This window comes from Phocoena phocoena, chromosome 20 (genome assembly GCF_963924675.1).
Source record: "Phocoena phocoena chromosome 20, mPhoPho1.1, whole genome shotgun sequence".
NCBI lineage: Eukaryota > Metazoa > Chordata > Mammalia > Artiodactyla > Phocoenidae > Phocoena > Phocoena phocoena.
Genome location: NC_089238.1, coordinates 8,243,469 through 8,270,553, shown reverse-complemented (window position 1 = coordinate 8,270,553; position 27,085 = coordinate 8,243,469). Strand labels below are relative to the sequence as shown.

The window sequence follows — 27,085 nt, the reverse complement described above, 5'->3', positions numbered from 1 at the left end:
GCTGACAGGGCCTTCACAGCGGTCAGATGACTGTGCGTCCCCTGCCTGCTCGTGGCCTAATGGCTTTCATGTCTGCAAGCTGGGCTGCCCGGTGGGGACAGTGACGGGGCCAGGGAGGCAGAGGGGTGCCTTGGAGTGGCTGAAGGAGACGTGACAGGGCTGGAGGTGCCCGTCCCAACTGGCTGCCCGCGCAGAATCACCGCTGCAGAGGGCTGATGCCAGCCCCTAGCTCGCCCTCCTCCCCCTCCTCCAGCTGGAAGGGCTCCACGGGCCACTTTGCCCTGACGATGGGCTCCACGTGGTCCTGAAGCCGGTGCCGCTTCATGTGGGCATTTCGACTCTTGATCTTGTCAAACACCCTGAGGAGGCACCAGAGGACACAGGGGTCAGAGCAGGGGGAGGCGGGTAGTCCTGAGGGGGGGGGCCCAGGGGGCTGAGGGCAGGCGGCGTGGGAGCATCCAGGGAAAGGGCGGTACCTCTCACACTCCCGGCAGGGAAAGAAGCCTTGGCCCTCCCTGCTCCCCGGCAGCTCAGGGGTCCGTTTCGAGCTGGCATTTGGGCTGGAGTTGAGGGTGGACTCCCTCCTGCAACTCTCAGTCTTTGTCTTTAATTCGGGGATTGGACGGTGGCGGGGTCTATCCCGAGGGCTACGAGTGACCTGCAGAGGGGGCAGACATGATGAAAGGGTGCTGACCGCCCTGCCGCCCTTCTAAGGGAGAAGCAGGTGTCCAGAGCACAAACGTCGTGGGGTGCAACCCCCCCACCCCCGCCCATCTTGGATGGGCACTGGGCATCCAGATCCGCACTGAACTCCAGAAGCCCTACCCCGAGACCCTCTACCTTCGCTTCGGTCCTGTCTGCTTCATCCGGCTCTCTCTTGGCCCTCTTTTCCGGCACTGGGGCTCGGCCGCAGTCAGACTTCATCATTTTTTTCCAGATGTAGTAATATTCAACACACTGGGCTACACTTTTTGTCTGGACCTAGTGGAGGAAGACAGAAGCCGGCTAAGGACAGTGCCTCAGGAGCAGCAGTGAGTATGGCCTTGACGCCCTAAATCCCCTCCCCATGGGGCCAGCTGCCACGTTTTGAAAGCCCTCCTGAAACGTCTCTCCCCTACGGCTTGGTATGCTCCTCTGCTACAGGGGACAGAGAATCACAAAGTCCTCCCGGGGATGAAGGAGTTCAGAGAGAAGCCACCAGAGTCAACACCACCTAAGCTCTGCACGCTCTGAGCAACAAGGCTGGCCCAGGAGCGCTTCTCTCCAGGAAAACGCACACAAAGGTCCACGCGAGGACGCCCACTGTGACATCATGTGGAGCCACATGTCTACCGACTGGGACTAATTAAAGCAGAGTGTCCTTACGTGGTGGATACCTCATAGCCTTACGCGACAGCTGGGCAGAGCCCTCCAAAAAACTGAAGAGGAAGGAATACTTCGCAACTCATTCCTTAAGTTCAACATTTCTCTGACACCAAAGCCAGACAAAGATATTACAAGGAAAGAAAGCTACAGACCAATGTCCCTCATGAACATAGATGAAAAATTTTAAACAAAACTTTAGGGAATAGAATCCAACTCTCTCTCTCTATATATAAAGGACAATATACCATGACTAAGTGGAGCTCATCCCAGAAATGTGAGGTTGGTTTAACAATCTAAAATCAATGTAATTCATCATATTAAACTTAAAAAAGAGAAATCATATGAGCATCTAGATAGGTGCAGAAAAAGCATTTGATACAATCCAATGTCCATTGCTGATGTAAACTCTCAGCAAAATAGGAATAGAAGGAACTTCTCTTCAACCTGATAAATGATACCTACAAAATCCCTACAGCTAACGGTGGAGTGGTTTTCCCTCAAATATCATGAACAAGACAAGGATTTCCACTCTTACCACTTCTACTCAATACTGTACTGGTGGTTCTAGAGTGCAACAAGGCAAGAAAAAAAGTAAAGGCATCCAGGTTGGAAAGGAAGAAATAAAAGTGTCTTTATTTGCAGATGATATGACTGTCTCTGTAGAAAATCCAGTGGAATCCACAAAAAAGTTACCAAAACTAGTAAGTTAGCTTGGCAACACTTCAGAACACAAGATCCATATAAAAATCAATTTTATTTCTATACATACTAGCAACAAACCATTGGAAACTGAAATAAAAAAGAACTCTTTATAACATCATAAAAAACAGAAGTACTTAGGAATAAATCTGACAAAAAATATGCAACAACTGTACACTATAAACTTTAAAACATTGCTGAAAAATTAAAGATTTAGATAGAGAGATATACCGTGTCCACGAGTCAGAAGACTCAATATTGTTAAGATAACAACTCTCCCCAGTTGACCTATAGAGTCAAAAACAGTACCAATCAAGTTCCTGGCAGGAATTTTAATTTTGAAATTGACAAGTTATTTCTAAAATTCATAGGGAAATAAAAAGGATCTAGAGTACAAAAAATAACTTTGAAAAAGAATAACAAAGTGGAAGGACTAACATTTTCTGATTTCAAGACTTAGAATAAAGCTACAGTAATAAAGACAGTATGGGAAGAACTTAATAAAAGACAAACAGATCAATGGAACAGAATACAGAGCCCAGAAGTAGATGCATATATATGTGGCCAACTGATATTTAACAAAGGTACAAAAGCAACTGAGTGGAGAAAGTATGATCTTTCCAACAAAAGGTATTGGAACAATAAATATCCATATGCAAAAAATGAACTCACCTCGTACCCCATACAAAAATAAACTTAAAATGGATCATAAATCTAGAAATAAAACCTAAAACTATAAAACCTCCAGAAGAAAACATAGGGGAAAATCTTTGTGACTTTGGGTTAGGCAAAGATTTCTTAGATACAACACGAAAAGCACAGTCTATAAAAGAGAAACTAATAAGTTATCCTTAATCAAAATTAAAAACTTTTCTTCAAAAGACACTGTTAGGAGACTGACAAATTGCATATTGGGAGAAAATATTTCCAAAGCATATATCTGGATAAAGGACTGGTGTTCAGAACAAAATAAGAACTCCTACAACTCAATAAAAACAGTCACTCCAATAAAAACATAGGCAAAAGATATGAACACACAGCTCACCAGAGAAGGTGCACATATAGCAAAAAAACACAAAGATGCTCAGCATCATTAGTCATTAGAAAAATGGGAGTCAGATGCTACTGTACACTCATTAGAATGGCTAAAATTAAAGAGACTGAGCATACCAAGTGTTGACGAGGGTGTGGAGCAACTGAACCTTTCACAACCTGCTGGTGGGAATGGGAAGTGGTATAGCCACTTTGGAAAACAGTTTGGCAGTTTCTTAAAAAGTTAAACATACATCTACTATAAGTTACCCTCATTACCCTCCTAGGTATTTATAATCCCACCCTCATCCCCGCAAAAAAAAAAAGAACCCAGTACATGTCCGTACAAAGACTTGTACGTGAATGTTCAGAGCAGCTTTATGTGTAGTCATCAGTAACTGGAAACCGCCAACAGGTGGATGGTTAAATGAACGGTGGTCCATCCATACAATGGTATACTCCTCAGCAATAAAGGGATGAACTATGGGTACACACGACAACATGGATGAATCTCAAAATCATTATGTTGAGTGTAAGAAGCCAGACAAAGAAGATCACATGCTGTATGATTATTGCATTTATATAAACCTCTAGAAAATGCAAACTAATTTATAGTGACAGAAAGTAGACAAGAGTTGACTAGGGACCCGGGTAGCAGGAAGGAAGGGTTGCAAAGGGGCAGGAGGGAACTTTTGGGGGTGACAGATATTTTCATTATCTTGATCATGGTGATGGTCTTACAAGTGTATAAATATGTCAAAAACATTAAATCTTACACTTTATGTGCAATTTTGCGTACATCAAGTTAAAAAAAAGAGCAAAATAATCGGCAGGATATTAAATATATGATCTCATCCTTTTTTGAGAAAGTGCATACAGGTGTGTAAAATCCATATGGGCAGTAAATGCCTGTCAGGTTATCAATCAGAAGTAGGATTGTGGGGAGGGGCCTGGAGGGCTTTATTTTGAACATGGGATTCATTTCTGTACTGTTTGGGGTTGTTCAAAGCAATGGCATTTTAGTTGTCAACTGTTTACAGCATGAGCAGAGTATCGCCCCTGACAGGCCCTGCAGTTTTAGCGCCTCGGCCGTGTGAGGGAGCCTTGTCTACACCAGCCTGCCATGTTCGCCTTACCGTCTTGTGTATCAAGTAGAAGTCCTTCTTGTGGGCACAGAACGCCTTCTTAAAGAGCCTCTTCTCTGTGGAGGTCCAGATGTCCGAACCTATTGGAGAAACAGCCAAGAGGAGGAAGGATGTTTCTCCTTCTGGGACCGCAGCCACGGCTGAAGTGCAGACTCCCCTCCTTTTTCAGGCCACCGAGCGCCAATTATATGCCAAGATTTCTGCTAAGCCCCTTACTTGCTTTACCTCACACAATCCTCACAAAAACCGTAGCAGGTAGGGGCTATGACCTTCCCCACTTGACGGGTGCAGCAACTTGAGGCTTCCGCTGGTTAAGAGACTTGCCAAGTGCAGGCGTGGGCCCCAGATTGCCTGACTCCAGGGCTGGCGTGCTCAGCTGCGGAACCTGAGCCGCCCCAACCTGGCACCCCCCTTCTGGCCAGGCAGAGCTCACGAGGGAACCAGTGGAAAGGGGAAGGTTGGATCCAACTAGAGAACAGCACCCACCGAGTCCCCCAGAGAGGATGGGCCCTTCTGGGAGGGCAGGTGCAGGCCCCAAGAGAACTCCTGGAGGCAGAGCTTGCCATGGAAACTGACTGGCTCGCAGGGGCCTCAGCCAGGCCAAAACCACGCGGGCAGCCACGCTCCAGTTACCTGTGTAGTGATAGTCGGCGAGAGGGTGAGTCGGTGGCTTCTGGGGTCCTTTCAGTAAGAGGGTCTCCAGGGCAACCTGGAACGAGAGGAGTGGCGGGCAACTCTCTGAGGGAGGGAAGGTGAGGTAGATGCCCGCCTTCATTCTTTCATTCATTCAGAAAATATGTGCAGCCCTCCCCAAAGCCACCCCTACCCAGGGCGACTCAAAGTGTGGTCGGTCTGTGGACTGGCCACCAGCTGTGAACCACTTGGGACACATTGCCTACAGCACTAAGCGTACTGTTGTGTGCAGCGGACGTTACCTTTTTCATAGCAAGATTTACTTGAAGGAAACAGTGTGTGGACTTATTCTGGCACAAGCTCCTTATTTCTTCAAGGAGCAGCATTTGGAGTGGCACTGCCCCTGCCCTACCCCATTTTATGGTCCTCATAGCACTAAGCATTATCTATCACTTTTAAAAAATGTATTTCATGTGTTCACTCTCCTAAAATGTAAGCCCTGCAAAGAGAGGGCATCTGTCTTGCTCAACAGCGTAACCCCGGTCAGGACCAGCTATGCAATTTGCAGCACCCAGCGCGAAGTGGAGACACGGGGCCCTGTGTTCAAAAACGATTAAGAATTTCAAGATGGAGGCAGCAGAGCATTACACGCAGAACGGGCCCCTGAGCTGGCCCCAGCCTGATACCATGACACCACCAGGTATCAGGAGGACCCAGTAAATATGTGCTGATTGCTCTACTGAGCACCCACCACGTGCCAGCCACTGCATCTCAGCTTGAGAAAAAGCACCATAGAGCCCTGACTCTTGGGGCTCCAACTCGGGTGACGTGACTTCTTCTCCCACTACACAGAGTTGGACTTCTTTCTTTGCTAAACTTCAGGATCGTGAGGAGGGTCCTTGGAGGAGGCAGAGGCATTTCTGTTGCATCAGAGGTTTTCACACACCATTTTTAATCAAAAAGTTAAAGTTCAGTAAATAAACCAGATTAATGCAGGCCCTGAGTTGCTTCTGCTAGGCACCCCGTCCCCAGTGCCGCTGAGATGAGCTAACGCTGGAGGAACCCTGGTGCTCTGCTGTCACCCCAGATAAACAACTGATTGAGCCCGTGTGTGTGCATTTCCCCTACATTCACAAGGACACCACCAGTCCCAAAGCGACCAGGGAGAAGGGTGGGTGGCCAGCCTTTGGTTCTCGTGAGCTGCAAAGCCCCAAGTAGAAGGCACGTGTCTTGCGCCTAGAGCCCCTGGCCCTAAGAGAGCAGGGAGCTTCCCACAGCTCCTCTGAGCCCACCCTCGCCTACGCCTCACCTGGATGTTGCCCTGGGCTTCATGCAGGCAGTGCAGAGCGAGCTCCAGGTTGGTGCCCCCGCCCGGCATCACGCTGGAGCAGGCCACGTTGCAGAGCTCGGTCACTGTTTCCAGCAGGCAGCCCGGCAGCGGGAAGGAGAGGAGACACAGAGGGTCAGCAAGTGCCAGAGAGGAAACCTCCCCGACAGCACAGAGGGCGCGGGGGGCCCTGTCACCATCTCCCTCACCTCTCTGTTAAAAGCAGGCTGAGGGAAGGAGGGACAAGGAGGACGGGCAGAAACCCTGCTCCTGGCACCTGCTCTCGATGGCCTGGCCAGCTACTGGGTGAGAGGAGAGGTGGCGCAAGGGACTGCAGCACAGCAAAGCAGTACTGCACCGAAGGCCAGCTCTGCCCACCCCACCGCCGCCCGGGGGTCACTGCTTCTTGGTCAAGGTGAGAACTGGGAGGAGAAACCCCTTGGAGATGGAGGAGGGCCCTTGGGAACCTGGCCCGGAAGTCTCAGCCACCTCTATCCTGCGTTTCTGGGTTGGTCATCACATCTCCCCATGGCTTCCAGACCAGAGAAGCTACATGCTCGTCACTTGCAGCCAATGATCTGTCCTGGAGCTCTGGGATCTCAGCCTGAAACCGGCTTCCAATGTTGATGTGTCTGAAATGAGGCCACACACACGGACATACAAGACATATGTGTGTGACCAAGATGGGAAATAAAAGAGAGATGTGCGGTGAGCCCTGCTCTCAGGCCACAGCCCTGCTCTGTGGAACGCTTCGGCCATCTCTCAGACACCGGGAGTGCCCATCACCCCAATAGACGCGCACAGGTATTCCACAGACCTCTTGCGGGATACTCTCTTCCTTCCTCCAGTTCGCTTCATTGCCAGATTTCTGGCCTCAGGCGTTTGGGGTAGGACAGAGGAGGTATGTGCTGATACCTGGTCTGCTTCTACATCCAAGGTAACATCCATCTAGCCACAGTACATGGCTATAAAAGAGTATCTCATTGTGACATCACCAATGCTACCTAGAACCCCAGGGTGCTGGGCATTCTGTCCACAGAGATCCAACTATGGTATGTCTGGACAGAAGGAATATTGGAGAAACACCTGGAAAAATCCACCACTTCTCTCCTAGAGAGGCTCTGGATGTAGACCTGACTTTCCCGTGATGAAGGCTCCCTTGGGAAAAACCGACACTGGAATGCAAGGAGGGTAAAAGCATCCCCACTTTGGAAGGACCCTCAGGTTCTAAGTCTGTTCCAACTCACGGTTCAGTGCTGATCTTGGTGTTGTCCTTCACCACACAGATGCCAAAAGAGCCGTCCACGTGATCTGGAAAACACCCAAAGAAGAGCCTCAAGAGGACTGGCTAGAACTGCCCCACGAGGCCCTTTCTGCCTGCCTTTCCAGAGCAGCTAAAAGCAGGCTCTTCAAGATTGCATGGTATACACATACTACTGTATATAGAATAGATCATCAACAAGGACCTACTGTATAGCACAGGGAACTCTACTCAATGCTCTGTAAGAACCTATATGGGAAAAGAATCTAAAAAAGAATAGATATGTGACTATGTATAACGAAATCACTTTGCTGTATACCTGAAACTAACACAACATTGTAAATCAACTATACTCCAATACAAAATTAAAAATTAGGAAAAAATAGATTGCATGGTATGGAGTTTCCTCAAAAGTTAAAAGTAGAACCAGCATATCCTGCAGCAAACCCACTTCTGGGTATTCATCCAAGAGAACCACAGTCAAGACCTCAGAAGGATATCTGCACTCCCATGTTCACTCCAGCACTATTCACAATAGCCAAGATGTGGAGACAACCTAAAATGTCCATTGACAGATGAGCACGTAAAGGAAATGTGACATAAACATACAATGAAATACCAATTAGCCTTAAAAAAAGGAAATTCTGCAATATGCAACAACATGGATGACCACTGAGGACATTATACTAAGGGAAACAAGCCAGTCACAGAAAGAGAAATACTGCGTGACTCCACTTATATAACGTATCTAAAGTAGTTGAATTCACATCGATATAATCAAAGAGTGGAATAGGGGTAACCAGGGGTTGGGGGAGTGGGAAATGGGAGGTTACTCATCAATGGGCATAAAGTTTCAATTAAGCAAGCTCTAGAAATCTGCCGTATAACATTGTACCTATAGTCAACAATACTGTACTGCATACTTAAATATTTGTTAAAAGGGTAGATCTCAGGTTAACTGTTCACATCACAATAAAATAAAATAAAAAGATTGCATGGAAGGGGGATAAGACTTCTGAAAAAGTAGAGTAAGGAACTCGGCAAGACAACAAATTTACTGATGAAAATCATTAAAAAAAAAAAAAAAACAGTAAGCTAAAGTCTCTGCAAGTTGTCCTAAAGGCATACAGCATTTTAAGAAATACTCATTCAGGAAAATCTACTAAACCTTGGTAAGATCAGTGAGAGTCTGTGTCACTGGAGCCATGGCCCACTCCCTCACCCACCGAGCCCCCAGCTCTTTGTAATGGAAGTTCTACCCAGGTAGATGCAGCCAAGGAGATGGGGGCTTCTTCCCCCGGCTCCCATGCTTAAAGAATTAAAGTAAGATAAAATAAAAATTTCTCATCAAAGAGAAAATGCCATTAAGAGATGGAAATTATTTTTTAAAAAGAAACAAACGTGGACTTCCCTGGCGGTCCAGTGGTTAAGACTCCACGCTTCCACGGCAGGGGGCACGGGTTCGATCCCTAGTCGAGGAACTAAGATCCTGAATGCTGTGCGATGCAGCCAAAAAAAAAAAAAAAAGAACCAAATGGAAATAATTCTGGGATTAAAAAAGTACAATAACCAAAATAAGGCTCAAGAGTAGATCTGAGCTGGCAGAAGAAACGAACAGCAAACCTGAAGCTAGAACAATGGAGACTATGAAATCTGAAGAACAGAGAGAAAAAAATGTAGGAAAGTGAAGAGAGCCTCAGAGAAATGTGAGATGTCATTAAATGCAACAATATATATGTAGTGGGAGTACCAGAAAGAGGGGAGAAAGGGACAGAATATTTAAAGTATTAATGGCTGAAAATTTCCCAAATTTGATGAAAAACAGTATGTATATCCAGCAAACTCTATAAACTCCAAGAAAGATTAAACACAAAGAGCTCTACATCCAGACATAACATAAGCAAAATGTTGAAAGCAAAAATAAAGACAAGATCTTGAAAGTAAAAAGGGAAAAACAATTTGTTACATACAAGGGCACTACAGTAAGATTAACAGCTAACTTCTTAACAGAAACGATGTAGGTCACAAGGCAATGGGATAATATATTCAAATTACTGAAAGTAAAAAAGGGTCAACCAAGTATCTTATATTCAGCAAATTATCTTTCAAAAATGAAGGTAAAATAAAGACAGTCCCAGATAAATAAAAACTGAGAATATCTGTTGCTGGCAGACCTGTCTTACAAGAAATATTAAAGGTGAAATATTATTCAGCCGCAAAAAGGAACAAAGTACTGATACATACTGCAACATGGATGAAACCTAAAAACATCATGCTAACTAAAAGGAGGCATTCATAAAGGACCACATACTGTATGATTCCACTCATATGAAATATGCAAAATAGCCAAATCGATAGAGACAAAGTAGATTAGTCGTTACCCACGGCTGGGGGTGAGGAGGATGGAAAGGAGGGACTGCTAATAAGTACAGGGCTTCTTTTGGGGATGATGAAAATTTCTGAAAACTGATGGTAGTGATGGTTGCACAGCTCTGTGAATATACTAAAAACCATTAAATTATATACTTTAAAGGGATGAATTGTATGGTATGTGAATTATATATCCCTAATAAAAATAAATACTAAAGAAAGTTCTTCAGATTGAAAGCAAATGACATCAGATGGTAACTTGAATTCAAACCAAAAAAAAAAAAAAGCGAAGCGCTAGTAAATCTGGGTAACTATAAAAATCAGTATGATTGCATATTTCTTTTCTTAAGTGCCTTAAAAAACAACTGCATAAAACAATATGTATTGTGGGCCTGTAACATATAGAAATATAATATATGTGACAGTAACTGCACAAGGAGCACAGCTGCATTGGAGTAAAGGAATATCACCTCAGACAGTAACTCCACAAGAATAAATGAAGAGATCAGAAATGGTAAATAAGAAGGTTAATATAACAACCTCTATAAATCATGCTTGCTTTCCTTTATTCTCTCAGGTTTTTACACGAAATAAAATTATATAAAGTAGTAAACATGACCAGTAAGGTATTACTGGGTCTCTCACATATATAATAGCAAAAGAGTTAGAAGGAATAGAGCTAGATAGGAGCAGTGTTTCTATATTTCATTGTTAATGAGTTATTACACATCCTAACAGATTCTGATAAGACATATATTTTAAGTCCTAGAGCAACCACTAAGAAATGACTAAGAAAAAGTGAAAAATTAAGGAATTAAAATATTACACTAGAAAATACTCACTTAATACCAAAGAAAGCAGGAAAGGAGGAACAGAGGGAGAAAAAGACATGTAATATATAGAAAATAAAAAGCAAAATGGCAGATGTAAATCCAACCATATCAATATAACATTAAACAAGAATGGATTAAACAAACCAATCAAAACGCAGAGTTTGTAAGACTGGATAAAAAAAACACATGATCCAACTAATGGTGTCTATAGGTAACATGCTTTATTTTCAAAGACACAAATAGGCTGAAAGTAAAAGAAGAGAAAAATATATACCAAGCAAACAACAACCATAAAAGAGAATGGAATGGCTATACTAATGTCAGGCACACTAGACTTTAAAACAAAAAATATTACTAGAGATAATGATAAAATTATTGTAATAATGTCAAATGATATCACAATCACATCATAATAATAAAAGGTCAAGCCATAAGGAAGATGTGACAATTACAAACATATACACACCTAAAAACAGAGCCCCAAAATACACGAAGCAACAAACGACAGAACTGAAGGATGAAATAAACCATTAAAAAATAATAGTTGGAGATTTCAATACTTTCAACAGTGGATAGGGCAACTAGGCAGAAGATGAACAAGGAAATTGAAACTAACTAGACAAAACAGACAAAATACAGCATTCCACCAAACATCAGTAGAATACATTCTTCTCAAATTCACATGGAACATTCTTCAAGACAGACCGTATTCTAGCCCATATAACATGCCTCAATAAATTTTAGATTTTAAAATAAATTTAAGGGAATTCCCTGGCGGTCCAGTCGTTAGGACTCCATGCTTCCACTGCAGGGGGCATGGGTTTGGTCCCTGGTGGGGGAACGGAAATCCTGCAAACCGCACAGCACAGCCAAAAAAATAAAAATAAATTGAATAAATTAAATTTAAAAAGAAACAAAGTATGTTCTCTGACCACAAGAGAATTAGATTACAAATCAATAAAAGGCAGCAATTTGGAAAATTCACAAATATGTGAAAATTAAGCAATACATTCCTTAATAATCAGTGTATTAAACAAGAAGTGGAATGATAAATTAGAAAAGACTTTAGCTGAATGAATATAAAAACACAACATACTAAAACTTACAAAATGTAGCTAAAGCAATGTTCAGAAGGAAATCTATAGCTGTAAAATGTCTGTATTAAAAAAGAAGAAAAATCTCAAATCATTTATGGTCAACTGATTTTCCATAAAGGTACCAAGACAGGGTTTCCCTGGTGGTGCAGTGGTTGAGAGTCTGCCTGCCGATGTAGGGGACGCGGGTTCGTGCCCTGGTCCGGGAAGATCCCACATGCCGCGGAGCGGCTGCGCCCGTGAGCCATGGCCGCTGAGCCTGCGCCTCCGGAGCCTGTGCTCCGCAACGGGAGAGGCCACAACAGTGAGAGGCCCGCGTACCGCAAAACAAACAAACAAACAAAATAAAACCCCACAATGAGCTACCACTTTACACCCACTAGGATGGTTATAATAAAAAAGACAGATAAGAAGTGTTAGCAAGGATGTGGAGAAACTGGAACTTTCATACAATGCTGGTGGAAATTTAAAATGACCCGGCCATTTTGGAAAACAGTCTGGCAGTTCCTTAAACGGTTAAACATAGTTACCCTTTGACCCAGCAATTCCACTCTGAGGTATATACCCAAGAGAAATGAGGACTTATGTCCAACAAAAACTTATACATAAATGTTCTTGACAGCACTATTTGCAATAGCCAAGGGACGAAAACAACCCAAATGCTCGTCAACTGATGAATGGATAAATAAAATGTCGTCTATCCAGAGAATGGAATATCATTCATCCATGAAAAGAAATGAAGCACTGATGCATACTACAACATGGATGAACCTTGAAAACATTATTCTAAGTGAACAAACTAGACACAGAATATCACATATTGTATGATTCCAATTATATGAAATGTCCAGAATAGGGAGACCCATAGAAAAAGTAGGTTGGTAGACTGGTGGTTGCCCAGGGCTGAGGAGTTGGGGGCTACAGGGCCTGTGTGTAACCGTTCGTGGATATAATCTTCTGGGGTGATGAAAATGCTCTAGAATTAGGTTGTGGGATGGGTGTACAATCCTAAGAATACACTAAAAAAAAACACTGTACACTTTAAATGGGTGATTCATATGGCGTGTGAATTATATCTCAATAAAGCTGTTTAAAAAATTACTCGAAAGGGCAGGCAGAAGGGTGGTTAGGCTAAATGGCGTCTATTTTCTTTCTGGCTACAAAATTATAAGCACCTAGAAGGCTGCTGGTCCCAGATGGTCCTGGGATAGTTCCGAACAGCAACGGGACCCCCAGACCAGACCCAGGCGTAGGCCAGAAAGAATGGCTGGACCAAATTCTACAGGGGGCGGGGGTCTGGCCCCCCGCAGGCCTGTCGTGGGGCGATCAACCTCACTCACCAAGCATGGCGCTGATGAGCCTGTCGGGACGGGCCTGAGCAGATGTGGAACAGAGAGTGTTGAAATACAGCCCAGAGCCCTCCCGGATGGGGCTGAGCATTGGGGGCGGCGTGTAGGGAGGGCACTGGGACAGTCCCTTCAGGAGGCGGTCCACCAGGAACACGGGTGAGCGCAGGCAGCTCTGGTGGCATCCTCCCGGGCCCGGCTCCCCAGACGTGGAGGGCGGAGGAGGGATAAGCAGTGCCTTGGGCCGGGGGAGCTTCTTCCGCTTCCTGTGTTGCCTGCTCTCCTTGCTGTCTCTCTCTTCCCCGTCCTTCTCCTGTCCCTGGAGGAGAAGAGACTTCAGAACCACAGGGGTCACCTGAGGCCACCGGCCCCAGAGCTCAGTCCTCAAGATGGCCTGAGAGTGGGAAAGGGTACTGACCAGCCAGACGCACACCCAGCATGGCCGTGCCCAGAGTCCTCAGCGCAGGAAGCCGGGCAGGGCCACCACGCCTGAGCCAGACTCCAGACCCTAAGCCGGGCGACATCTGACGCTGGAGCCTTCTCAGGCACCCACACCCCCCAAGGAGAGGCCCTCACTCAGACCATTTTGGAAACTCATGTCCGTTGTTAAAAGTGACTGGCACTTAAAGTGTGGGGGCCAGACGGATGCAACAGCATGACAAAAGGAAAACCTGTTCTCCTCAAAATGACAGCAGCTCCTGCGAGACAAACAGTGGGCTCCATGCACCCCGTCCCCGAGTCCAGCATGAACTTCTCCAGGTGGGGTCTTCCAGCACAGGCTGAAGAGACGATGGCTTGAGCTTGCTACACTCTCTCTTACCTCCACGCAATCTCCCCTCCTCTCTGCCCATCTTACCCCTCCTCATCCTCCAGCTCTCAGCTGCAACACCCGCTTCCTCAGGCAGGGTCTCTGGTGCCCCCGGGGCTCCCAAAGCTCCCTCTCCCAGCCCGGCCCGTTCTGGGTCGTCAGTGTCCGGGGATGGGTCTCTCTACTCCGCTGGGCTGGGAGCCCCAGGAGACGGGGGCAAGCCTGTTGTGGTCACTGCAGTGTCCCCAGCCCTGCCCAGCACAGGGCCAGACACAAAAGAAGTTCACTGGAGGTTGAATGGATGAATGAACACGCAAACCAAGCTCTTCTGGAGTCAGGATTTGGGGGCTTTTCTCACAACAGCTGGAAGGAAGTGCACCCACCTTGCTCCCCGGGGGATGGTTCGCTGGAGCCACAGGCACCGACACAGGGACCACCAAAGGGGCTGCGGTCATGTTGTCCAAGGACTTCCTGGCTCCCGGGGGACTCTGCCTGTCCCCCTCCGGCCTCAGCACCTGTCTTGGTGGCTTGCAAAACTCCATGCCACACACCTACACACAGAGAAGAGCCAGCCCTTTAAGAGACACAATAGGTAGGGAGCAAGGGGCCCCTCCAGAACAGCAGAGCCCTGACTCCTGGCCCCCAGCCAGGCTCCCCGCAGGAGGACGGCTCCATCCTGAGATGAATGGCAGCTTCGCGCCCCTTCACCTGCGGCTCCTGCTTCCCTCGAGGTGACGGCCACTGGTCGCTGTGAAAACACATGTGGCTGCTCAGCCCTTTCTCTGTATAAAACATCTGGCTGCAATTCTTGCAGACGTAAGTGCTCCTTGGCTCTGCCCAGTCTGTGGGACCGCCATTGTGCTGGTTACTGTGGGGAAAAAAGGGAGAATGGGACTCCGTCCCCAAACACTGATCCTCTGACAGCTCTGGACGAACCCTAAGAAATGGAGATGATGCTCCCGATTCTCCGTGGCCTGGTGCTCGCCCCTTCAGGAGTGAAGCATCCAGAGCTCGCTCCCCCAGAGCCAGCACATCAAAGCCACCAGAGGACTCCCGAGGGGCTTCTGAACTTACCAGCCACCTGCCATGTTCTCCTCCTTCATCGGGTCGGGGAGCCGGTAGATATTTCCACCCTGAAGATGAAAATATATCTGAGCCAACATATCAGAAATGAGATGCAAGAGTGAAAACTGTAAGACTTGGAAGAAAACACAGGTGTAATTCTTGGTGACCCTGGAGTAGGCAGTGGTTTCTTGGATGACTCCAAAACCAAACAAAAGACAGAACGTATTGGACTTCATCAAAACTTACAACTTCTGTGCTTCAAAGGACATCATCAAGAAGTGAAAAGACAGAATAAGAGAAAAAAGTTGCAAATCATGTATCTGATAAGGGATTATGTATATTTATGTATCTATAATACGTAATGAACTCTCACAGCTCAATAATAAAAACACAACCCAATTTAAAAATGGGCAAAGACTCTGAATAGACACTTATCCAAAGAGGATATACAAATGGCCAATAAACAAATTAAAAGATGCTCAGGATTATTAGCCATCGGGGAAATGCAAATTAAACCATAATAAGATTATCATTTCCCACCCACTAAGGTGGCTGTAATAAAAAGAACCAACTGGACAATAACAAGTGTTGGTGAGGATGCAGAGAAACTGGAGGCCTCATACACTCTGGGTAGGAATATAAAACAGCACAGCTTTTTGAAAAGTCTGGCACTTCCTCAAATAGAATTACCCTATAGCCCAGCAATTCCCCTCCTCGGTATTTCCCAAGAGAAATGAAAACATATGTCTAAACAATAATCTTATCACAATGGACAAGAAGTGAAAACAACCCAAATATCTATCAGCTGATGAATGGATAAATAAAATATGGTGTATCCATACAATGGACAAATTACTTAGCAATAAAAAGGAATGAAGTTCTGATCCATGCTTCAACACAGATGAACTTTGAGACCATCCTGTTAAGTGAAAGAAGCAAAAGACACAAAAGGCCATGTAGCGTTATGATTCCAATCACGTGAAGGGTCCAGAATAGGCAAATCCATGGAGACAGAAGGTAGATTCATGCTTGCCAGGGGCTGGGAGGGATGGAGAGATTGCGGGTGACAACCAAGGGTGTGGGGTTTCTTTTTGCGGTGATGAAAGCGTTTTGGCAAAGAGTGGCGATGGGTGCATTGCCTTGTAAACATACTAAAAACCATTGGATGGTACACTTCAAAATGGTGAATTAGATGGTACGTGAATATTAAAGCTGTTAAAAAAAAAAAAAAAGAGGAGGAGGTAGCTGTGGTGTGACAGGAAGGATGCTGGACCTCGGAACATCACGAAGAGAAGTGGCCGAGCTCTCTGTGCCCAGGACCTCGTGGGCACGATGTGGGAGGACCCAAGCTGCTCCACAAGGGCAGACTGGCGCCAGGCCTGCAGCAGGGGCCAAGTCGGACTTGTGGACCTGTGATTCACAACCAGAAAAGACACAGCATTTCACGTATGAATATCAAGGGCAAAGGAGCTCTGCCTTTACATTCTCAGAAGAAGTGAAGGAGGCAAATCCAAAAGGAAGCGAAAGGCAGAAAGAAAGCAAATAGAAAAAGTTTAGTGAAGAAACATGACACAAAGTGTCTCTGACAACTCTAAAGCCCTGTTCTGTTTTGTGTGTGTGTGTTGCAGGGCGGAGGGTGATGGGAGGAACCATCACTTCTCTGGACCTTCATTCCCCCCTCTGTAAACAAACTGCATCTGAGGATTTGCTGAGGTCAAATACAGTGCCTGGACAAGTTAGAAACGTGGAAACAGGTAAGGACGAGACTCTGCCTCCTGCATGGTCAGGTCCCGTGAGAGGGCCCTGGTACCTGGATCCTGTTGAATATCGTCAGCTTGGACTTGGAGTCCCAGGGGGGATCCGTTGGAGGCCCGGCCGACGACGAGAAGGAAGCCATGGCTACCTGGCTTGGAGAAGCCGCACAGCGCATATCCATTTTCACCTTCTCCTTCCGGAAGCCTGAAAACCGCTGGGCCCTGGAGTTGCCAGAGGAGAGCCTGTAGCCTCCGCCCCGCGAGCAGGCTGGGCCCTTTTCACCTTTCGTGGCCCCGGAAGCCATGCCACTCTCAGCCTGGGCCTGCTTCCCTGGGAGGCGGGCTCTGGATGGCTCCTCCCCTCCTAACTGGGTCTGACGCAGGCCCCCGGGGGAGAAGATGTCCCCCAGGTCCAAGGTCCCTTTCGAGGATCTCAACTGCTTGGCCAGAGAGGAGATGTCTGGGTCCCCAGGGGGGTCCAGGGACGACGCTGTGAGGGCAGGTGGAGCGGCAGCCACTTTTGGTCTTCCCTTTGTATCCTGGCTCACGCTGCTGGGGGAGGCCTCTGTGGGGAAAGCGGGTGTGGATTTTCTCCTGCAGGCTAGGGATCCCTCTGGCTCAGGGTTCACGGGGCCAGCATGGAGAGAGTCAACAGTGGGCGCCATAGGTGGGGGCTGCTGTGGCCATGGCCCCTGCAGTGACTTCAGGGCAACTTGCTTGCCGTCGGGCGTGGGAAGCTGGGAGGAGGCGGCGGTCACCTGGGTGTGGGAGAAGATCCGCTGGGACTTGGTGATCATCTGGAACACCTGCATCTGCTCGTGGCTCACCAGAGACTCCTGAGACTTCAGGAACAGCTGCCGCAAGAGCGGCGTGGCATCCGACGGGAGGCCGCTGGACTTCGGGCCGTCCTGGGGGCCAGACTCACCAGGGTTCTGCCACGAGAAGGAGTTGCAGTCAAACTTGCTCTTCTTGGAAGCCGAGGAGTCGTCTTCCCCGCTGGTGCTGGCATATCTGGGGTCACCCGAGGCTTCCTCCGGTGCCTTCAGGAGCGTGTGAGGGAAGGGTGGCGTGTCCTCCGGACTGGGTGAGGGTTCCCCCGCAGGGGAGTCACTGCTGAGCCTGGGGCCAGGCTCGGAGCCCTCCTGGGACAGCACTGCAGAGGGCTTGTGGACAACAAACATACTGTTTCCTTTGCTCTTAGGGCAGCCTGACAGGTTTCGGAGCCACTGGAAACTGTGGCTTAATGGCTGGGAACTGGTGGGGACAGTCTGGCCACGGAACAGAGGCAGGCAGGTGGGCAGGGGAGCGCCCTCGGGCCAGCCCTCCAGGGATGATGGGGGCTCGAGCAGCGGCAGCTCCGGCTCGGCTGGGTCAGGGCCGCTGTTCTCCGCTGCCCGCGAGTGGACGGCTGTTAACACGTCCGTCGCAGGCTCCTTCCGTGGGGGCCGGGGCTCCTCGGGAACCTCAGTGCCCAGGGCTCCTGGGGCCGCCGGGGTGCTGGCTGGGCTGCAGAAGGAGGACCCTGACGAGGGCAGGCAGGAACAGGCCGCGTTCCTCCCTTCGCCGCTGTCTGCAGGCCCTCCCGGGGCTGGCCCGGAAGGAGGGATCTTCTGCTGGACGATGCTGCTCATGATACAGCGCAGGAGGTCTCGGTTGGGCAACAGGGAGCTGGGGGATGGGGCTTCCGGGGGCACCAGGGACCACAGGCTTGCGGGTGCGGGCTGGCTGGCCACCTCGTGCGCGTGGGGTGAGTTCCTGCAGGCCTCCTCCTCCGGGGGGGCCTCCTTGAGGATGCACAGGCCGTGCTGGACCTCGTAGTGCCGGCGCAGGGAGCGGTAGTCGCAGTAGCTCTTGCTGCAGCCCTGCTCAGTGCACACAAAGGGCTTGGTCTTCTGGTGGGTGAGCATGTGCCCCGTCCTGGAATCACATGAGGAGGAAGTTAGCGGGTGTCTCGGCGTGGGTCACCCACTGCAGGAACCCAGGCATGTCCCCAGGGGGCAGCAGCATCGCAACTCAGAAACTGTGCTCAGACCCCATGAGGAAAGACCCCTGCTACAGTCAAAGCCATCTGGAAGGGGGAGCTCTTTACCTCACCCTTAAGCAAACCCCTAATCTGAGATTTAAAAAAATCAGTGGGAGCCAAGTCAGAGTTCCCCAAAGTGGGTTCCTAAGGAACACTAGTCTCCAGAGTTGCTCCCTGAGGACTTGGGCTCAGCTGGCAAATAAGTTTTGAAAAAACACTGTTTACTTCTTGTAGGTTCATAGTAGCAAACTGAAAAGCCACAGAGTAGATAAAGAGATATCTGTTTAAATTTCCATGCCTCTCAAACTTATTTGCCCACAAAACCATCTTTTTAAATAGCCCCTTTTAGCATCCCCAAGAACCAGAGAACCAGAGTTCTGAGAACGCACTTGAGGAAATGCTAACTTGGGGATGATCCTTCCTTGAACAAAGGAGTCTTTGCCTTCCCATAGGATTCCTCTAGACAGCTACCTGGGAGCCCCACAGCAAAAAAAAAAAAAAAAAAAAAAAGCCAAATTTGCCTATAATTTCTGCAAATATAAAAGAATGCAAGTATGTTATTATATTTACATCATACTTATATCTACATTAATATATTATAAATATAAACAAATGGGTAAGTCACCCTCTGGGTTCCCAACAATCCTACTCCGGATGGTTCTAATCAACGTGGCCCAATAAATAATAAAACCCTTTCCCAAATGTGGACCGTTGGCCTCCACCTGAGGGAAGCAGCAGAGAGGGGATCCGGAGACCCACTTCCTAGCCCCAACTGTTACCAGCTTGTGACAGGAGTAAATCATTTCCCATCCTTAATGGGGAGAGGGGAGAGGATAAAATGAAAGCAGGATTCATCGAAGCCCTCAGTAAAGGCTGAGCGAGCTGTAAAAATGCAAGGGATCGTCCTCTCCCACTTACAAGTCTCTTGGTTTGAAAGTCTGTCTCTCTTCCCTCAGCAGCAAGGAAAGCTTATCATTTTTAAGACATGAAGAACAAACAGAATTCTGCTCCTAACTCTTATACTGAGCTTGCTTTTTAAAGTCAAGTTAAAAAAAAAAAATCGAGTTAAAAAAAGGGGGAATTAAAAAAGGAAAAGAAAGAGTGAACACTCCATTGCCATGTTCTAGAAACAGGCATTTCAGAACCCCTCACGCCCTGGTGTTCTCCCAACATATATTCCTCATGGAGTGCATATCTGTCCTGCTCAGACACCTACCAGGGACTCTGAAAATTTCTCTACAGAGTTAGCCCAACTCCCTCCGTGACAAAATTGCCTCTGGAGTGTGTTTTTAAAGCACAAGAGTCCTGTCTGCAAATCGCAGCAGCGCTCTCCTCACTGGAGTGAATTTGGAGGCTGGGGAGGGCGGGCTGTCCGGGGCGGTGTAGGCCCTGCCCCCCCAAACACTGGCCGTGGGAGGAGCACAGGTCGCACACACCTGGGACACCCGACGGTGGGGAGCGGTGCAGGTGGATGGGAGGGGATGCAAAAGAACCAGGAACACGCCCAGCCCCCAGCAGCCCCCTAAACAGACGTCCTGACCAGACTCCTACATACAGGTGGTCCTGACGCTTAAAGGCCTTGCTGCAGATTTTGCACACGTGTCTCCTTTCCTGGCTGTGCGTCAGGTAGTGCTTGCTGAGAGAACTGGCACTGCTGAACACCTTCCCACAGAGGCTGCAGTCCAGGAGTGGGTTCTGAGGGGAACTGTGCTGCCGCTTTCCTTTCCTTGTGCTCCCAGACGTGGCCCTGCCTCCTTTGTCAGCCTCTTTGGGCACCTTGAGCACGCCTAGCCCCAGGTCTAGACAGAGGGAGAAAGCACAGGTTATGACATCCGGGGACATCCGAGTCCGGGTGGAAGCACTCTACCACCCTCGGACCAACTTCAGAAGCTGAGTCCAACTCAGGGAATTGGCCAAGAACCCCAACTTCAGCAGCTTCACTCGCAGAGACGACCAGGTTTAGCACCAGGTATGGGGGAGAAGGGACCCTGGTCAGGCCACCCCTCCAGGGCAGCACCCAATCTTGAAGCCACACTTGGGGCTAAGGGAAGGGACAGCAACAGTCTGAGCGCTTCCAGGACAGAGTGACACGACGGGCAGGGCTTCATGACGGTAACATCAACAGCACACTTGCAAGTGCAATCCAGAAATGTACAATGCAAAATCTTAGAAAAGTTTAAGTCTTTTCTCCCAGCCAATTCCACTCTGGGTTTTTTAATTAAGGAAATTAACGCAGATCTGTACAAATTAACGGAGATCTTGCAGTTAACTGCAAGTGAGTTAACTGCAGCATTGTTTTTCCTGGTGAAATGTGAGAAACCACCTAATAACTGACAGAAGGGCAGGTGGGTGACTGCATTCTGGTCTCAATGGTCTATGGCGCAGGCATTTAAGATAAAACTGTAGGAAAATATCCGATGATGTGAAAGGATGTTCACGCTGTACCACTAAGTGCTGTGCCACTAACAAGAGGACTGTTGAAAAACAGAATGATCTAGTCTTTAAAAGGGAAAAATAAATTTGAATAGAAACAAACAGAATGGGATTGATTGGTAGGATCATGGATCAACTTAATTTTCCTTTTCCTGTATATCTGAATTTTCCATGTTTCTGTACTCCTTGGGTAAATGATAAAAGGTATTTCCACGAATCACGTCATCAGAGGAACAGGTGAAGGGGCTGGGAATGTCCATGTGGGAGAGGGAGATGTCTTCAAGTAGCTGAAGGGCCAGGATGTGGAGGAGGGAGCAGATTGCTTCTGTCTTGCTACAAGGGGCAGAGCTAGATTTGATGAATAAAAGGTAAAGGGAGGGACTTCCCTGGTGGCGCAGTGATTAAGAGTCCGCCTGCCAATGCAAGGGACATGGGTTTGAGCCCTGGTCCAGGAAGATCCCAACGTGCCGCGGAGCAACTAAGCCCATGCGCCACAAGTACTGAGCCCGCGTGCCGCATCTACTGAAGCCAACGCGCCCAGAGCCCGTGCTCTGCAACAAGAGAAGCCACCTCAATGAGAAGTCCATGAACCGGAACGAAGAGTAGTCCCCGCTTGCTGCAACTAGAGAAAGCCCACATGCAGCAACGAAGACCAAACGCAGCCAAAAATAAATAAATTTATATTAAAAAGATGTACAAAAAGAAAAGTATAGGGAAGCTGATTTTAAATCACTAGAAACGTAAGGACAGTGGATACAAGAACTAAGAACTCTGCAGGCTTGCTGCTGTGTTCCCAGCTCCTGGGATTCCCATTCTTGTACTCGTAGGCACGCAGTAACTGTTGGATGGATGAATCATGGAAGATTTTTCTACCCCTTAAGATGGATTAGACTGCCTCACGCGATAGCAAGTTTAGAAACTGCCCTTCATCTAGGATGCAGCAGAGGCTGGACCCAAGAATCCAACAGGTCAGGGCGTGGATATTGCACCAAAGGACCCCAAATGCTAATTCTCTGTGGCTGAGATGTAGCTTGAGAGACACAGCAGAAAGGAACTTCGACTCTCATCCCAACTCTGTCTCTGGCCATTTGTCACTTAACCTGCCTGGTCTACATCTTCTTCATATGAAAAACTGCTGGGTCGAGGGGTCGAATGATTCTAACAATTTAAATGAGGGAAAATAGGACTCCCACGTGGGAAAGTCCTTGCCTTGCTAACTTACTTTTAAAATGCTCATTAGAGGACTTCCCTGGTGGCACAGTGGATAAGACTCCGCGCTCCCAATGCAGGGGGCCCGGGTTCGATCCCTGGTCAGGGAACTAGATCCCATATGCATGTGGCAACTAAGAGTTCGCATGCCACAACTAAGGAGCCCGCCTGCCGCAACTAACACCCAGTGCAACTAAATAAATAATTAATTCTTAAAAAAAAAAAAAAGATGAGTATTTAAAATAAATTAAAAAAATAAAATAAAATGCTCATTAGGACTTCCCTGGTGGCGCAGTGGTTAAGAATCCGCCTGCCAATGCAGGGGACACGGGTTCGAGCCCTGGTCTGGGAAGATTCCACATGCCGTGAAGCAACTAAGCCCGTGCGCCACAACTACTGAGCCTGCGCTCTAGAGCCTGCGAGCCACAACTACTGAGCCTGTGTGCCACAACTACTGAAGCCCGTGCGCCTAGAGCCTGTGCTCTGCAACGAGAAGCCACCGCGATGAAGAGCCCGCGCACCGCAACAAAGAGTAGCCCCCGCTCGCCACAAATAGAGAAAGCCCGCGCGCAGCAGCGAAGACCCAATGCAGCCTAATAAATAAACAGAAGTTTTTCTCTAAAAATAAATAAATAAATAAAATGCTCATTAAAGCAACTGTTAAACTAGAGAACAAAATGTGGCTTCAAAAAAATTGGCAGGGGGCTTCCCTGGTGGCACAGTGGTTGGGAGTCCGCCTGCCCATGCAGGGGACGCGGGTTCGTGCCCCGGTCCAGGAAGATCCCACATGCCGTGGAGCGGCTGGGCCTGTGAGCCATGGTCGCTGAGCCTGCGCGTCCGCAGCCTGTGCTCCGCAGCGGGAGAGGCCACAACAGTGAGAGGCCCGCGTACCGCAAAAAAAGGAAAAAAAAAAAATTGGCAGGGACACTGAAAAACAGGCACACTGAGTCACTGGCCCGGGAAGCCACTTGCTCTTCCCAGAAAGCATGTGCACAAGCTCTAAAACTGTGTGAGTTCTCCGACCAGCAAGCCTACAGGGAGGAATATGTGCGAAGAACTCATCCAAGAGAAAACTTAATGGAAAAGTTATTCACAGATCCACTATAACAGTCTATCAGGCAAGAATATGGTCCGACAATACAATGGAATAACCATTACAATGACAACCGAATAGTCTACCTTCATATAAGAAAGCAGACACACTAAGTTTTAGAAACTTCAAATGAATTAGACACTTAATACATCTCTGCAAAACCATGTGTACCCTAGTGGCTTCACCTACGTTTTTTAAAAATCCGCGTGTGGGAGCCATGGTGGGGATTTTTCTTGTTATCACTTTTCTTTATTTTCTAAGTTTTCTATATAAATATGTATTACTTTTCTAATTAAAAAATATATGCATATCCATTTGTATGAATCTGAATTTAAGTTAGAGAAGTGTAAAGAGTTAAAATTTAACGTTCAGTGGATTTTTTAAAATAAGGTAACCAAAAAAAAAAAATCCTCAAATTTAAAACAAATTAGGAAAAATTGAACTAGATTAATGTTTTGTAACATTCGCTGGGGGGCACAGACCCATATGAAAATCTGGTGAAAAATCACACTTTCTCTGCCCAGCAAAACGCACACGTACTCACCCTAGCAGCATTTTTAGGTAATTTCTGTGGTTCAGGTTGAGAACCTTAATTACTGTAGCCAGGCCTCGCCCAGCATCTGCGATACCAAGGATGTCCTTGGTTTCTAGGATTTCACAGTTAGCCATGGTTCCAACACGGGGACAAGGCTAATGGCTTGTCTACATTGTGTGGAGTGCGGGCGTCAGTAGTTTTTCATTCTAGCGAGTATGCAGGACATTTCTTGAGCTGCTGATCCCAATTAACATTGACATTTGTTCTGCAGGGCTGTTCCGGATGTGGCCTTCCAAGCATGTGGTGTGATTATAAATATTAAAGAGCTCTTAGTCAACTCGTCTAAGCAACTTACCCAAGAACCCATGAAGTGGGTTAAAAACAAAAATCAAATTTATCCTATGGCGGAAGTCTTAAGGTAAACCAAAAGGTGATTTAACCAAGGTCTTTGAGTATTTCATTAGTTCTCCCTTTGCTCCTCCGCTGTGGAAGAGAAAGACTTAGAACTGCATCAATGGACTGTCGGAAGGTATTCTAACAGTGTTGGTAAAAACCACTACCATCTGTCCAGTGCTTCACAGCCTGCAAAGTGCTTTTACTTTCATTTCTTCTTTTGCTTCTTACTGCTGTCACTCTGGGGGGGAAGCAGAGTGGGTATTATTGTCCCCCACTTTACAGATGGAGACAGTGAGGCTTAGGTAGGTTAGACAACCAAGGAGCAGGTGGACAGGATACTGGGTCATTCTGGACATCTCAGAGGCGAAAGGAGCCTCTGAGATGTGGTGATGGATGGGAAAGTGTCCCATCAACTCAAAGGTCTGCCCACACCACACACGAGATTAGGATACCCCCAAACATCCAAGTTTCTCAACGTTATTCCCCAGGATCAGTGTTCAGTTTCCTTGACTAGGAAGTTGGGAACAATTTCCAAGTAGGAAAAAAGTGACTGTTCCCTATTCGCCCGTGGAAGAGAAAAATGTTCTTAACCATTCCAGGTACACGCAACCCCTCATCAGCCACAGGAACTCTCAAACAGCCCGCCAGGCCAGGGACCCGGGTGGACAGCCTCACCTTGTAGGGAAGTCTGCGATTCTGGATCTGCATACTCCTGCAGCAGCTTCGTGGAGTCACTGTCCTTCCCTGAATACACGGACGCGGCACCCAAGTTGTCCTCCAGCATCTCGCTGGGCGCGTCGGGCATCGGGAGGCTGGGGTCTAGGTCCAAGCAGCTCAGGCCGTCGTACAGCAGGTCTCGTGAGCCGGGCCCCAGATCCTGGTTGAGGGTGTCACTGCATTTGAGCGCCTGGCCCTCGGGAAACGAAGGGAGGTGCATCTCAGATGGAAGGGTGCCCTTGTCCCCCAGGCTGCACGGGTCCATGGCTCTCTGCTACCAGGTCTCGGCCAAGAGCTACTCTCTAGACAAGCAAGGCCGTGTAAGGAGTCAAGGAGGAGAGAGCTCTTGGTGGTGTTTAATTCCTGAGAATGAACGAGGAGAAATCACAATTATGAGATGGCAACATGCATGGTGGATAGAGCGTGGACTTGGAATTCAAACACACCTGTATGGGGGTTTGTTCTCGGCCACTTAACAGCCACATGACCTTGGGCAAGTCACTTAAGCTCCATGAGCCCTAGTTTCCTCATCTGTAAATTGAGCGTAAGAGTACCTCCATCATAAGATTGTTGTAAGGAAAAAGCAACCTAAATGTCCATCAACGGAGGAATGGATAAAGAAGATGTGGTACATATATACAATGGAATATTACTCAGCAATAAAAAAGAACAAAATAATGCCATTTGCAGCAACATGGATGGACCTAGAGATTGTCATACTGAGTGAAGTAAGTCAGAAACAGAAAGACAAATATCATATGCTATCACTTATACGTGGAATCTAAAAAAAAGGGGGTGTACAAATGAACTTATTTATAAAATGGAAGTAGAATCATGGATGTAGAAAACAAATTTATGGTTACCAGGGGATGGTGTGGGGGAAGGATAAATTGTGAGATTGGGATTGACATACACACTACTATATATAAAACAGATAACTAATAAGAACCTACTGTATGGCACAGGGGACTCTACTCAATAGTCTGTAATGGCCTATATGAGAAAAGAATCTCAAAAAAGAGTTGATATATGTATATGTATAACTGATTCACTTTGCTGTACACCCGAAACTAACACAACCTTGTAAATCAACTATACTCCAATACAAATTTTAAAAAAAAGAAGAAAAAAATAGATTGTTGTAAGGAATAAATGAAAGGATTTTGGCAACATGGTGGACTAAATTGACCTCTTTCTCCAACTATAAACACACAGAGATATGAGAAAAGACCATTTTTAATACAGAGTCAAGCTCAAGAGACAGGTAAGACCCCAAGTGCCAGCAACAATGAGGAAACTCAAAGCCACAGGTGCGAGCACAAGTTGGCCCAAGGGGAAAGTCAGACTCCAATACAGGGCCTGGAACTGTCATCCAATATGGCGGCCACCAGTCACATGTGGCGATGACACACTTGAAATGTGGCCCCAAATTGAGACCTGCTGTGAGTGTCAAATACACTGGATTTGGAAGACTTAGTACCCCAAGTAATTCATTTTCATATTGATTACATGTTTAAGTGATAATATTTTGGATCTACTGGCTTAAATGTAATACATTATTAAAATTAATTTCATCTACCTCTTTATTTTTTAATGTGGCTATTTGCAAATTTTAAATTATATACATGGCTCATATTATATTTCTCTTAAAGAGCACTACCCTGGAGGCTGGGACCTGAGGTTGTAACAAACACTTGGAAAAGGAAACAGGGACTTGAGTTCACAGGAAAGGGAGACCTGGGACCCTGGAAGAGCCAAGCCATCCACAGGAAAACTAAATAAATGAAAGAAAAACACTGCACACAAGCCTTGAAAAGCATCACAAGAACTAGTTAAAAATAGGATGAGAGAAAACAAAACCTAGCAGAGAAAAGAAGAGGACACAAGGGGCAAGGACATGTTTTAAAAGAAACAAATGAAACTTCTAGAAATGAAAGCCTTTTAAAT

The 27,085-nt window shown here is 47.0% G+C and overlaps 1 protein-coding gene across 1 annotated transcript; it reads right to left on the bottom strand.

Annotated features, from left to right (window-relative positions):
- Positions 1 to 196: 196 nt before the first annotated feature.
- On the bottom strand, positions 197 to 25,403 carry ZNF541 (zinc finger protein 541). Its single transcript, XM_065898279.1, has 15 exons — positions 25,097 to 25,403; positions 20,311 to 20,554; positions 16,789 to 18,649; positions 14,988 to 15,046; positions 14,622 to 14,781; positions 14,291 to 14,464; positions 13,100 to 13,424; positions 7,449 to 7,512; positions 6,691 to 6,833; positions 6,184 to 6,287; positions 4,875 to 4,950; positions 4,233 to 4,321; positions 841 to 981; positions 477 to 658; positions 197 to 359 (listed from the first exon to the last, which is right to left on the bottom strand). Exons 1-15 carry the CDS (start codon positions 25,401 to 25,403, stop codon positions 197 to 199), a joined length of 4,092 nt encoding a protein of 1,363 aa, XP_065754351.1.
- Positions 25,404 to 27,085: the final 1,682 nt, after the last annotated feature.

Excerpts from the sequence above, each read along its gene's own strand:
- ZNF541 (XM_065898279.1), bottom strand. The coding sequence starts at position 25,403 with ATGGACCCGTGCAGCCTGGGGGACAAGGGCACCCTTCCATCTGAGATG. Across the intron at positions 659-840 it reads CAGACAGGACCGAAGCGAAG|GTCACTCGTAGCCCTCGGGA; the intron begins GTAGAGGGTCTC and ends CCCCCTCTGCAG. Across the intron at positions 360-476 it reads CCCTGCCGGGAGTGTGAGAG|GGTGTTTGACAAGATCAAGA; the intron begins GTACCGCCCTTT and ends GTGCCTCCTCAG.